At 38.6% G+C, this 13,009-nt stretch overlaps 1 protein-coding gene and 1 pseudogene across 2 annotated transcripts; one reads left to right on the top strand and one right to left on the bottom strand.

The window, feature by feature from the left end:
* Positions 1–208: 208 nt before the first annotated feature.
* LOC121996218 lies at positions 209–2,149 on the top strand (annotated as a pseudogene).
* Positions 2,150–3,110: 961 nt separating this feature from the next.
* On the bottom strand, positions 3,111–12,608 carry LOC121996217. Of its 2 annotated transcripts, XM_042550093.1 has the most exons (8): positions 12,503–12,608; positions 12,252–12,404; positions 8,830–8,975; positions 8,001–8,079; positions 7,409–7,924; positions 6,280–6,360; positions 5,692–5,754; positions 3,111–3,429 (listed from the first exon to the last, which is right to left on the bottom strand). In XM_042550093.1, exons 2-8 carry the CDS (start codon positions 12,297–12,299, stop codon positions 3,370–3,372), a joined length of 993 nt encoding a protein of 330 aa, XP_042406027.1. In that variant the 5' UTR covers positions 12,300–12,404; positions 12,503–12,608; the 3' UTR covers positions 3,111–3,369. The 2 variants fall into 2 exon arrangements, 1 of the variants encoding a protein (XP_042406027.1); XR_006115994.1 differs by having other exon boundaries at positions 3,379–3,429; positions 6,182–6,360; positions 12,252–12,542.
* Between the last annotated feature and the right edge of the window lie 401 nt (positions 12,609–13,009).

Below are 13,009 nucleotides of genomic sequence, written 5' to 3'. Positions count from 1 at the left end.
TTTGAATAACACAATAACTTACTTACATGTTGTCGATATTAAGGAAATCTTAGAGTTTTTTTCCTTTAAAGTGGCATGGTGAAAATTATCCTCAATTTTGAGAGGGCAAAGTGAATATTCCATGTGATGTCTTGGAGGCTAAGTCTTTGTTCTTCTTCCGCTGCTTGCTCAAAAGGCAAGGCCTGGCCTTCCTTTTTTTCCTATTTCCAACAGTGGAGCAAGGAGTCAGAGAGATCGCGAATGGAATGAAGTGGTTTGGATTAGGAATAGGAAGGAATTCGCGCCTGCCATGAGGACCAACAGCAAATCGAGGTGGAAGTTCTCCTTCCGCCGCTCTTCCTCAGCCGCCTCGCTGTCCCCCGCCGCCTCAGCGTCGACTACGCCCTCCTCCACGGCGGACTTGCCGCTGAAGTTCCTATGCCCCATCTCCGGCTCCATGATGGCCGAGCCCGTCATCATTCCCTCCGGCCAAACCTTCGAGCGCAGCTGCATTCAGGCCTGCCTCGACCTCGCCTTCGCCCCGCCGGACCTCCACATCGCCCTGTCGCCGCCGCCCGTGCTTATCCCCAACTGGGCCCTCAAGTCTGCAATTGTTGCCTGGTGCGCCCGCTGCAGCTTCAGTTCTCCCCTCCCCCCCTCTCCCGAAGCTGCCGTGGCCCTCGTCCGCCGCCTCATGCCCACAGATCAGCAGGCCCTTCCCTCCGCCGCCGCCTCTGCGCCGTTCTCTGATAGCAGAAAAGAGGAACAGGAAGCAGATTTCGGTGGCGACGCAGGGAAAGGTGGAGTCTTAATAGCTTCCAAGGTTGTTTCCCAAGGAATGGGTGAGAAAGACGGCATTTTGCCTTCGGTAGCGGAAGAGAAATCAAAGGAACCGATGAGAATCGCCACTTCTGTCCCTTGCCTCGAGCGCGAGCGAGAGAAGAACCAATCTTCTAGCTCTTCGTCAGGTTCCACTCCTCTGTCGTCCTCTTATCATTCATCTTTTTCTTTCTCTTCTTCCGAGATCCTCGATGGAACGTTGGATAGAGAGCGAACTCCAAGGGTCGCCAATTCGCCATCGGCGAGGACGAAGACTGATGCGCTGGAAGAGGCGTTGGTCAAGTTCACGGAGTTAGATGTGGCGGAGCAGAAATCAGCCGCCGCCAATTTCAGGAAAGCTACGAGGGAGAGCCGCGACCGGCGCGTGGCCCTCTGCACACTGCGCCTCCTGGGCGCTCTCCGTCCCATGCTTATTTCGCCCTTCGCTGCCATCCAGATCGATACCGCTGCCGCAATTGTGAACCTTTCGCTGGAACCAACGAACAGAGTTCCGATTGTGAGGTCCGGAATCGCGCCGGCGCTCGTCGTGTTTCTCCGTAGCGGCCCCGTGGAAGCCCGCTACCATGCTGCCAGCGCCCTCTTCAGTCTCGCCATCGAGGAGGAGAACCGCGCCCCACTAGGCGTCATCGGCGCCATACCGCCACTCCTTGACCTCTTCTTCTGCCCTTCGACCGCCGGGTCCCGCGCCCGCCACGACGCCGGCAAGGCTCTCCACCACCTCTCTCTTAACGCGGCCAACAGGTCTAGGATTGTGCGCACCCCTGGGGCAGTTCACGCGCTGCTCGCGGTGGCGTCAGAGAGAGCAACGGAGGCGGCCGCTCCGGACGAGCAAAGGGAGGGTCTGGTACCAGCGAGGATAGCGATGATGATGATCCACAACGTCGCGGGTTGCGACGAAGGGAGGGCGGCGCTAACGGACGCCGGCGGGGTGTTCGCGCTGGTGAATTTGCTGAAGTGGGAGACACTGGAAGGGGCGGACAAGGAGCACTGCGTGGCAGCGCTATACTCCATGAGCCAGAGGGGCTTGCGTTTCCGGGGCCTGGCGAAGGCGGCAGGGGCGGAGCAGGCGTTGGCCAGGCTGGCGGAGGAAGTCGGCGGGGGAGCCCTGCAGGAGATGGCGAGGAGGACGCTGAGGGCGTGCGAGGGGAGGAAGGTGGCAACGCGCCGCCGCCGCTAGGGTTCGGGGAACTCGACGGGGACGTTACAATCCCCGTATCGGACAGGTCGGGCGATTTCGGCAACAGAAATTACAGAACCGACCGGGTCGAGTCGGCCCAGATCTAACCTGTGGGAACTCGAGTCGACTGGGTGGAGTAGCGACGTCATATGGCAAGTTGTGGAAAAGCTGGTAACGTTTGATGTTTTTTTTTTTTATGTTTGCAAATTTTTGATGGCTAGGATTTTTAAAAAATTAATAAATAAAATAAATAAATAAAATTGGCATTCGAGTTGTTTGTGTAAATTAATTATATTTACTTTTTGTATAATTGTTAACGTTGGAGGAGTTGAATTTTTGTGAAATGACAGCTTTTTTTTGTTTGTCTGTTTGTTTCTAAAGGATATAACTTTTCCTGCTTTCTGTTATGAACCGGAGTGGAAAAAGAAAAAGGCACATTCCATCGAACTGACAAATCCACTCGAACAATCGTATGAATAATTAATTATGGCACGCTACATTAAAAAAAAATGCAATTATATCTTATATAGTTATTTGTGGCATAAAAAAAAAAAAAAAAAAAAATAAGTGGCATTCCATATTATTTTAAATAAATATATATCAATAAAATATTTTATCAATGTTTTATAATGTAAAATAAATTATATACTAAGATTATAACTCTTAGAATTATTATTGTAGTTACAATGACAATTTGTTCCACATTTTAAAATATAAGTGGCATTCCATATTATTTTAAATAAATATATATCAATAAAATATTTTATCAATGCTTTATAATGTAAAATAAATTATATACTAAGATTATAACTCTTAGAATTATTATTGTAGTTACAATGACAATTTGTTCCACATTTTAGCAACTATATCTATAGTTCAACTTTATATTTTAGCAAATATTAAAAAAATATTTTCAAAATTAAAAATATTTAATAAAAAAATTAAAATCCTTGTAATTATTATCCATTATTATTATAAATATTAAAAAAATATTTTTAGAAAAAAACCCTTTTAATTATTTTTTATAATTTTACACTGGGTCTTCATATAGTGTAAATCCAACCCATTTATGCAAACATCTAGATAAACACGCAGACATCATCACATCCGCATATCACTAATCCCCTGGTAAATAATTTTGATATATAAGATACAAAAAATTACCTTGCATAGTACATACTACGCTCAATACAACTTTGAACAAGCTCGGAAATTCCATTGAAGATGGATGAGTAATCTCATCCGTTAAGAACTAATTTCAGAGAATTTAAAAAATAAGTATAGTTCAGAATTCCAAAGCTTAATGCTCAACTGCCATAACAAACAACATGGTTGATGGCCTCTGATGCCCTTTTACATCAACGCTGTAGTTGTTATTGTCGTCGCTGTCTTGTATGAGATAAAACTGCGAGTAAGATTTTCTTGCGAGGACCCTACAAAGTGAAAACCCCTGAGCATTCGAATAACAATAGAAACATTTTCGCGATCTTTGGCAGGGAAAGAACAATACTTAAGCCACTGATATGACATGGGGAACTACTACCGTGGCTTATAAAAATGAAAAATAGAATCCCATTGATATCATAAACAAGATTCAAGATGCATAGCAGTCATATTAACTGCTTCTGACATACAACAAAATGATGGTGCGATCCTATTGTAAACTAGTGTTTTCTGATGCAAATGGAATATTTCTAATATTCGAATTCTCCAGGACTCCACTGACAATCAACTTAGGAGCAACTCATAATTTCATTGCCAAGTAAAAGGCCTTTAGTCTAGCACGCAGGAGGATCTCCAAATAGTCGGAAGGCTATTAACTTCGAAGAGAGGGATCACTAGCTAAGCTAGGTGCCCTTGATTGGAATGGAAAAAACATACTAGAACTGGTGCCTTTTCAATGACTACTGAGTTCCATAAGTTGGCACTGATGTCCTTTCTGAAATTTGGGCATTATAGTCTAGTAATGACTAATAATTATTGTTTCACAATAAACAAGAAAAAAAAGGTACATTGTGCTAAAAAGCACTAATACAGCTTTTGCTCCCATTTTCCAACATTAATAATTTTGGATGAATAGGTGACAAGACACGATGGAAAAAAGATGAGATATAGTGTTACCATCTTTTTATTTATTTTTTATTTGTACATGGATGGATGGATGGATGGATGGGACAGATAAGAACAAAACACCTTAAGACACGGATCCTTAAACGCCCCAATCGAGTATGATCAAAATGGCAGATGAAACCCTATTCTGATTTTGTCCACTTCTCAATCACATCCACCCAAGTAAATAGGAGGGAACAGAAATCTAAATGATTCATTCACTCAATCATCCATCTACATACTTATCAACAAAATAGGCAGGCTGTGAGGATCATTGACTCGGATCACTAAAGTAAAAGACCATTTATACAAGAGAAAGCCATCCCATTCAGAATAGCTGAGAAATTAGAGACGATAGTAGTCATCAACGATTCACCTACACTTTGAAGCTGGAAAGCAATAACCAGGAGAATAACCAATAAAACATGGACTAAGGTCTGTCCCATCAGCAACAAGAACAGTTGAGTCCCTACCATCTAATTTCTAATATATGGATCATTTCCGGCTATTGAAAACCTTATGTAAATCTATATGGTGATACCAAAATCATCCAAGTTCTTAAAATTGTGCTAATATTCTTTTGCCTCTCTCCAACCTTCACATAATTTCCTTAGTAAACAGAACTAATCTACAGGAAAAAAATGTTCAAGAAAGTCCTCTCTCTAACCCCCATCTACTTTGGAAAGTTGAAATACGGAATGTTGTTGCTCTTGCAATGTGAATACTATGTCAAAAATTTGTTACGTTGTGCTGAATTATCCTCCATGCGTAGGAAAAAACTACCACATCTAATTAGGATAGTTGGAGCACAGAATGTTGTTGCGCTTGCAATGTGTATACTGTATGCTATATTTGATACATTGTGCTGAGTTTACCTCCCTGTGTGACGCTACTAATTTGAAAAGTTGTGGTACCATATGTTGATGCTCTTGCAATGTGAATACTATAAGCTACAAATTTATTACATTGTAGTGAGTTTTTGTCCATATGCATGATCTTTGCTAAACTAGAAAAGGCTACATCTAGTTCGGAAAGTTGGACTATCATTATTTGTTCTTGCACTGTGAATGGTACACATCATAAAATTATTGCATTGTGCTGAATTTTCCTCCATATTGTGATCTTTGATAAGTATGAAAAGGTTACCAGTAAACTTTAAACATTTAGGAAGATGAGTGGTAAACTATATAGTCCCAACATAAGTTCATGCATGCTTCACTCAAACTAACCCATCATAAAGGATTAATTCATTGCCCTTTGCTTCTAAACTTTTATTCCCAAATAGGAACATTTAAAAATTGAAATCATGACATCGGACAGGCACACTCGGATATTCCAAAGATTTTCAGTTTAATAAAGTGCAGATTCTTCATTAGGAATTTTTAGATAGAAAATATTACCCAAATGATGAAAATAGTTTAAGTAAGCTTTTTGCCTGGACATTAACAATAATGCCTATCAAATTGTAAATACACAATAGTAAAATGTATTAAACGAAAATTAATCATTCAACTTATTTGAGTATATCCAAGGAAACTGTGTAAAGTGTAAGACCAGAAAAGAAATAGAGCAAATAATGTAAATACCATAGGAATTCCCATCTCTTTAAGATCATTGTCTCTCATCTGCATTAATGCTGTCATATCCACCTGAAAACAGAAAAAATAAGGCCAAATATATTATTTCATTCTCAAGCACCAACTCCAGTGACGGGCCATTTAAGGAACTTTTCATAATAAAAATGGTTAGAAATAGTTTAGACGTTAACATACAGTTCATGATGACATTAACGAAGAAAAGGCTTTTCACAGTGGTGGTATATTGCAAATTAATGCAATTAGAAATAGAATTTAATTTATCCCAAAAAAGCACAAAACAATTTGAAATGCTTAAGCCACCTCATGCAAATTAACTTTTCATTTTCATAAACAACAGAAGCAAAAAATGGCATTTAATAGCTACATATGAAACCAAAAGTTAATTTGGTAAAAGGAGGTTCTAAGCAATCATAGCATAGGGAATAAGACAGGTCTCTATAATGATATGAGACAATACTGAATGGTCATCGCAATATACCTCCAATTATAATCTAGTACAGACAAAGCAATCAAGGAAAGAACATCACCAAGCATGCATCCTCATGAGGTACTGAAAATGTTCAACAGTGACTCTACCTCTTCTGCCTGAAAAAGTATAGCATATTTTCCCAGACCCAGTGATGTTAGCAGGTCACCAACTGTAAGAGGTTCCCCAGGCTGAAGAAAGCAAGTAGCATTTTGTTAAGGGGTGTAGCCAATAATTACATAATTAGGCAACATGCATACTGTTATTGCAGAAAATAGTAAGCACCTACAGCAGATTATCATGTTATATAGCTACGCTTGTTAGTTCTGAGATGAAAACTCATAAATCAGTTAGCAAGTACATCTTAATGATATGCATATATAGCACATTAAGGTTTGGTTTACTTGGAGAGAGAATAGGAGAGAAAGGGGACCAGAGAGGGAAAGAATCACAAAAAAGCACATGAATCACTTCAATTGTTATTAGATTTATAAAAGAATATCATAAATTATTTCCTAACATGTTTTTCTTTTTCTTTCTTTGCATTTTTTTTAAACAGACAAAAGGTTAATTAGGAAACAAGTACATTTGTTTGGAAGTTTGTGTATAAAATCAATTAAAAAAATTATATATAAAAGGCTACTAGTAAAATTACTTCTTATATCTGGAATTTATAGATAAAGAGTTAATACAAAAAAAAAATCTAGATACTTTAAATTACTTCCTATATTTAAAATGTTTGGGAAAGTGTGTATAAAATCAATGCAAAATATTGAAATTGCTACTTTCAACTATATTTAGATATTATCTCTAAGAACAATGTATCATGGTCAGTAAAGTAACTGAAATGTGAAATTTTCAAAAGTGGGAAGGCATGATATGGAAAAAGGTGTGTGGAAGTACTTTAGAAAAGGAGGAAATGCAGGGTAAGTTTATGCAATTTTGCCTAGTTAGAGACTCATGCAATGTCACACAAATTTTATATCCTTCTTGGTTTCTGGAAGCGCTATCTTCCTCTTTCTGACAATAGATCATTCAGATCTTGCCTCCAAATCAGTCATAAAGCATGCAATGTACAGGATATACAGTCCCAGAGGAGCTAAAATGCTGCCCAGGAAAATTACAGCAGATTGTGTGAAGGAATCAGTTAATCATATTCAAATGTCCAGGATTCTCTTGCAGAGATGTTGGCCAAAAGAATATCAAATGAGAAGCAATTCTTTGGAGCTACAGACTTACCCCAAGTTCACTTCTGTGCACATTAACGCCAGGTGCAGGAGCTCGAACTGCAGGCCTTGCTACATCTACAGGGGTAGTCTTGCTCATATAAGTAACAGATCTAGAAGCTTCACCTACTAGAGTATTTGTCAAATAACTAGGTCTAGATGCATCTAGAGATATAATCCCTGGTGCATCGTGTAGGTCCCCATATCTTCTTGAGTGAGGCATATGCCTTGGAACACTGATGAGCCTATCTGGAGAATTATGCCTTGGCTTATCCAAAGCTACCGAATAAGACTTTCTATGTGAATCCAATTTGAGCAAATCATCTGCACTTCTTGCAGAAGGTATTCTTCTCCCAAGGCTAGAGGCACTTGATTCTTTTGGTTGTTGTCTAGCATTAGATCTGCTCGAATTATGTATACTCCGAGATAACCTTTCACGCAGATCAACATCACGTCTTTCGGTAACAAGATGCCCTCTCCGAGATAAGCTTTTCTTTATAAGCTTCCATCTCAGATCATCTTTGCCAACCTGATTGTCATTATGGATTAAGGTACTGATAAATTAGAGCAAACAAGAAAAAAGAAAAGTAATACTTTATGAGTACATTTGAAGGAACATCAGATTCTATTTGCTTGCCCCTCACACTCCTATCAATGAATCTTTCATTGTGTCCTGTCCTTTGACTGCAACAAGAGAAATAATATTACCATCCCAATAGAATTTACATAAAATGTGATTATTGAACAAAATGGGATTAAACAAATATCAATTAGAACTTGCTTCTCTTAAGCTCAGGTTCATGAGCCAACAATTTAATTCATGAAACATCGAATGCAAAGCCCGCTGCTTAAAGAACAAATTCACAAGGTGCAAAATCTGTATGTGCTATAACCTCAGAAAATCATGAACTTGTAAAGAAAAGGTATGACCTTGTTTTAAGATAGCTTATGCATTAAAGTTTTAAACACTCGTTGTGATATCGACATTAAAACAACAAAATAAGAACAAATAAAAGTGAAATAACAAGTGAAGCTCTCAAGTCTCAGATGAAGCCCAGAGCAGAAAAGGTATAAATATTGGACATCATAACAGCAATGTTCTCTCAATTGTGAGCACAATTACTAATGAAAACTTGCAAACTTTAAAATCACACACATCGATGGCAAAGCTGAACTGAATAAATTAATCAAAACCTGAAATTCAGATAACAGAAGACATACAGACAACATGAGAATAGCCTAGTATCCAAGAAGAATAAAATACTCAAGTATTTGTTATCTGCCGGCCAATATATATATATATATATGACAGGATTTATTCAAATGTCTGTCCCTCAAAAGGCTACTTTTATCTATGTAGATATGTTGTTTGTCTCAAAATCCCTTTGACACCATATGTATTACTGCTTTATTGACTGAAAGAAAAGAGCACACCGTTTGTCTTGGTAATGGCTGCCATATGAATTGGAATTGGTTATGTTGCTTTCCAACCTTTCTCTCACTGATCGCTTGCCACCTACAGCAGGCAAGTCATCATCAGAATGTCTACCATCAGATGCAGATCTTGCTCTCTTCACAACCTACAGAGGAAGGAAAAACAGTCAAGTTAGCCAATCATATACTGGCTGTAGATTCATCAGATTGATACATTGAACTAAGAGACAGAGAAATATAAACATTTCAATTCCTCATCCATGTGATGTATGATCAGTAAACCAACATGGCATGCCATCATTCACTTTCTTCTAGTCGCCATACTACCAAGTCTCCCTGATTCAGGACAGCATAAAATCAATGCCAGATCCCTCCATTTATTCAAAGAGTCCATCTGGATGAGCTTAAAGCTTCGACAAACACATGCAAAGGATTTTGGTTTTTGCCCCTTTGCTCAAAAAAAAAATTAGCTGACTTACCCAAAAGTTGATGGGTGTTGAAGAATATGTTTCCTCACAACAGCATTCCTGGGATTGAAGAGGCACATATGTTTTTCAATGGAGGATGGGAATTAATGAAGTTTGCATAGAACCAATTTTACCAATAGGATCACTACTTTAACTAACAAAGGAATTTTCCCAACTACGTGAACAGCTAGAGATAGGCCATTGCACAGAGAGACTCAAACCTCATCCATCGGCTAAAACAGTATCCGCTTAATGGTAAAACCCTTCAAGTGCTAGTTGAGAAAGAAGCAATAGTGGCACCTACAAGTGGAGAAACTAGAAACAGACATAGTTGTCAAAAGCGTGAGGCGCAAAAGAATGTTGTCTTGGGGCTTAAAGCACAAAGCGAAGCACACACTTTACATAAAAAGTGTAATAAACAAAAGGACTATTATCAGAATATAAATCTGATTTATATTAATTAATAAAATTCATTAAAAATTTTAAATTTTAAATATATTTTCTATATATTTTATTGGGATAATTAATTAGGATTTATGAAAACCTATTCGAACTATCCCATTAGGAGTTGATTGAATTAATCAAATCCGATCTAAGTTTTGATCGTCCAGCAGCACCGGCGTCCCATGACACCTCCGGGACTCTGGGAGAATGCAGACGCTTCTGATGGTGAGAGGTAGACCAATCGACTTAATGATTGATTTTAAGAAGGTTTAAGGGCTTTAAACTTTAAAAAAAAAGGAAAGCTTATGCGCTTCGCGCAAAAGCGAATGCCTGTGCTTGTGTTTTTGCGCAAAGTGCAGTGAAGCGCACACTTCAGAGACCTCGTGCACTTCCGAGGTCTCTGAAGCACAAGGCTTGCGCCTCACTACGCTTTACGCTTAAGCGAGTGAAGCACTCACTTTTAACAACTATGGAAACAACAATGACATAAATGAGTTGCATATGAATGTCTCTCGACACTCAACATTTTATTCTCTCGACAAAATAGGCCATCAATAACATCAACTCAGATGGGAGCAAATTCAAATAATGCCCCTAGACCATTTGCACTAAGTTTGTAAGGTTAACAATCCTAAAATTGAAGAAATGCACTAAATCGCCATCATTACAAGGGCTTGTTAGTCCCAACAATATGAGGTTGGCCTCATAGAACTTATTTACAATATCTATCAATTGAATGCCATGCAAGATTATATCACTTGTATAGAGAAAAAAAAGATTTTCAAAACAAACTTATAGTAGCATTTGCAGAAGCCAGAACAAGCATATTATATAGCAAATATGTTGCATACAAGCTATTGCATGGGTTGCTTGTAGATATGAGAGTTAGAACAAGCTGGTCAGAGAAGTGCAGTGACAACTCAAGCAGCTTGACGACAGATTTATTGGACAACAATGGACAAAATACTTCAGTGATGAGGGAGAGAGAGGGTTGCATGGAGAGGAGGATAAGGTGTTCAAAGAGGAAGACAAGAGGAGGTTATAATGAGTGGAGTAGAGGGAGGCAAAGTGTGGGAAGCAGATGATCAGAAGAGGGTAGTGGAAGAGGAAGACAAAGATGAGGAGGGCAGAAAGAGTTGCAAGGAGGAAATTGGAGAGAGTGGAGAATAAACAAAAGAATGCCATTGTGGCATTCTCTGTCCTCTTTTGTTGGGCTAGTTTAAGCTTGTGTAACCATGTTTCAATCTCTTTTCAAGCATTTAACATTTGTGAAGGTTCAGGTACCCGTACCACCCATGACATGTAAACATCCCTGTGAAGGGCAGTAGCTTCAAATTGAGAAACAAGGAATAGGCACCCCGTGTATCATATTGAAATGATAGAAACTCTATGGTAGCTTATAGGATTGGACAAGCCAACTACTCAAATATTTCAGGAGAGATGACTTCTTGTCTAAATAGGGCCAATTTCCAATCTGGATAGGTTATAACAAAGCTATAAAGATCCTTCAGACTGATATTTTCAAGTCAAACAAAGCTAGAATGCACTTTGCGTGATTTTCGGGTGAATTCTAATCAATTTTCAATAACCTAAAAAATTTAACTTTATTTCTCACAAAGAAACTAGAGTTTAGGAGTATTTAAATATTTGGAAAATACTAAAATATCAATAACTTGGTTCGTGCACCCAAATGATACTTATCAAGATGATATTTTGCTGATTGATGATATGGAAGAAAAATTCATCTTAGACAAATCCAAATGATTTTTGTTCATTCAGATTAAATACAGATATATTTCCTTTCTTACGGTTAAAAAGAAAGAGTCTTACACCAACAAACATTCATTAGACCATACTAAAAATTAATACACCATTGATTTAAAGAATAATAAAGTCTTCCCAACTAGGAGGTTAACAACAAGTGCTAGATAATCTCTGTGACAGTACTTTCTACAGAAAGAAAAAACATGGATGACTACTTAAAGAATAGAACCAAATAAAATGGATTTAAACTTTTACTTCAAACATAAGATTTTGACAAACATGTAATGGAGATGGAATGTTCAAAGGATACTGTTCCTACATGCACATGATGCCAACTTAGCTAAAACTTTAAATAAATACTTAGCAGGAAGCGTATGAAAACCACTTTCCTTTACCAAGATAAATATGCTTGAAAAGTTGATCTAGATACTGGAAACCCCGCTAAAAAGCTAAAGACTCTCAAAAACAAGACTTCAACTCACTACTAGTATCTACATAAATCTTATGAGTAATGGAACGTGAATTTTATTTTGAGCAAATAAAAATCAGAGGGAGCCGTTACAATAAACTTTATATTGCACGACCGATGCAAGAGACTGTACCAGGAAGGAAAAGCAGAATCGACGTGCATACATCAGTTATTCTCTATCATCATTTGACCGTAAAATCACAAAGCTCAAAGGAAGGGCCTCTAATGGGTAACGGTTATGGCAGGAAGATGAAGAGAGAGAGAGGGGGGGTTTTTACCTGACCACTTCGTCCCAGTGTAATCGTGACCTGGGACCGAGCAGACATCCTGCAGATCCTCCTCTTCCCTGTTCCTAGTTACCTATCGCTTTCTTTCGCTATCTATCCCTTTTCCGGCAGGTCGAGCGGCAGCAGGAGAAGTAGATCCTAACCCTAACAAACCAAGACAAGGAAGGCGTCAGGATCTCCCCCTCGCCGGAGGCAGCGGAGAGCGACGAGGGCTGCAGGAAGAAGGGATCATCGCAGTTTACCTCAAGGATCGCCTCCGTTGCAGGACAACAATGTCAGAAAAAAGAGGGAGTTCAAGAAAAGATAAATTCATTATTATTGATTTATTGTCGCTTTTTACTTTTGCGCATTTTTAAAATTTAGCCCTCAGAATGTATAGGTCCCTCCAAGGATTATGATAAATGCCATTTTAGCCCTAACTTTGCAACATCGTCCTCGTATTTGTTTTCCTTTCAGCACAACAATATTCCGAAAGCCTCTTTTGAAGGTAAAAACCGTAAAATGTAATTGATCAAAATTACAAGGGTCAAATATAATTATAACAAATATCTTGTCTAATTTCGCATAAAGTGAATTATGTACAAACTGATTCGCTCGCCCAGCGTTCTCACAAATCTATAACTGGATGAAGTAAATCATGAATAATTATTAATTATCAGTATAAATGATCATAATATAAAAAAAAAGATATATTTAAATATATCGAATTTTAACCTAAGATATCATGTTTGTATGATTTATATGATTAT

This window comes from Zingiber officinale, chromosome 6A (genome assembly GCF_018446385.1).
Source record: "Zingiber officinale cultivar Zhangliang chromosome 6A, Zo_v1.1, whole genome shotgun sequence".
NCBI classification, from domain to species: domain Eukaryota; kingdom Viridiplantae; phylum Streptophyta; class Magnoliopsida; order Zingiberales; family Zingiberaceae; genus Zingiber; species Zingiber officinale.
Note: the sequence above shows the minus strand (reverse complement) of the source record. Positions and strands in the feature narration are given on the sequence as shown.

What these genes read in the sequence shown, in the direction of transcription:
- LOC121996217 (XM_042550093.1), bottom strand. Translation starts at nt 12,299, where the DNA reads ATGTCTGCTCGGTCCCAGGTCACGATTACACTGGGACGAAGTGGTCAG. An exon ending in CACTGGGACGAAGTGGTCAG is followed by an intron (nt 8,976 to 12,251) that starts GTAAAAACCCCC and finishes CTTCCTCTGTAG; the next exon opens with GTTGTGAAGAGAGCAAGATC. An exon ending in TACTTTTTCAGGCAGAAGAG is followed by an intron (nt 5,755 to 6,279) that starts GTAGAGTCACTG and finishes TTCTGTTTTCAG; the next exon opens with GTGGATATGACAGCATTAAT.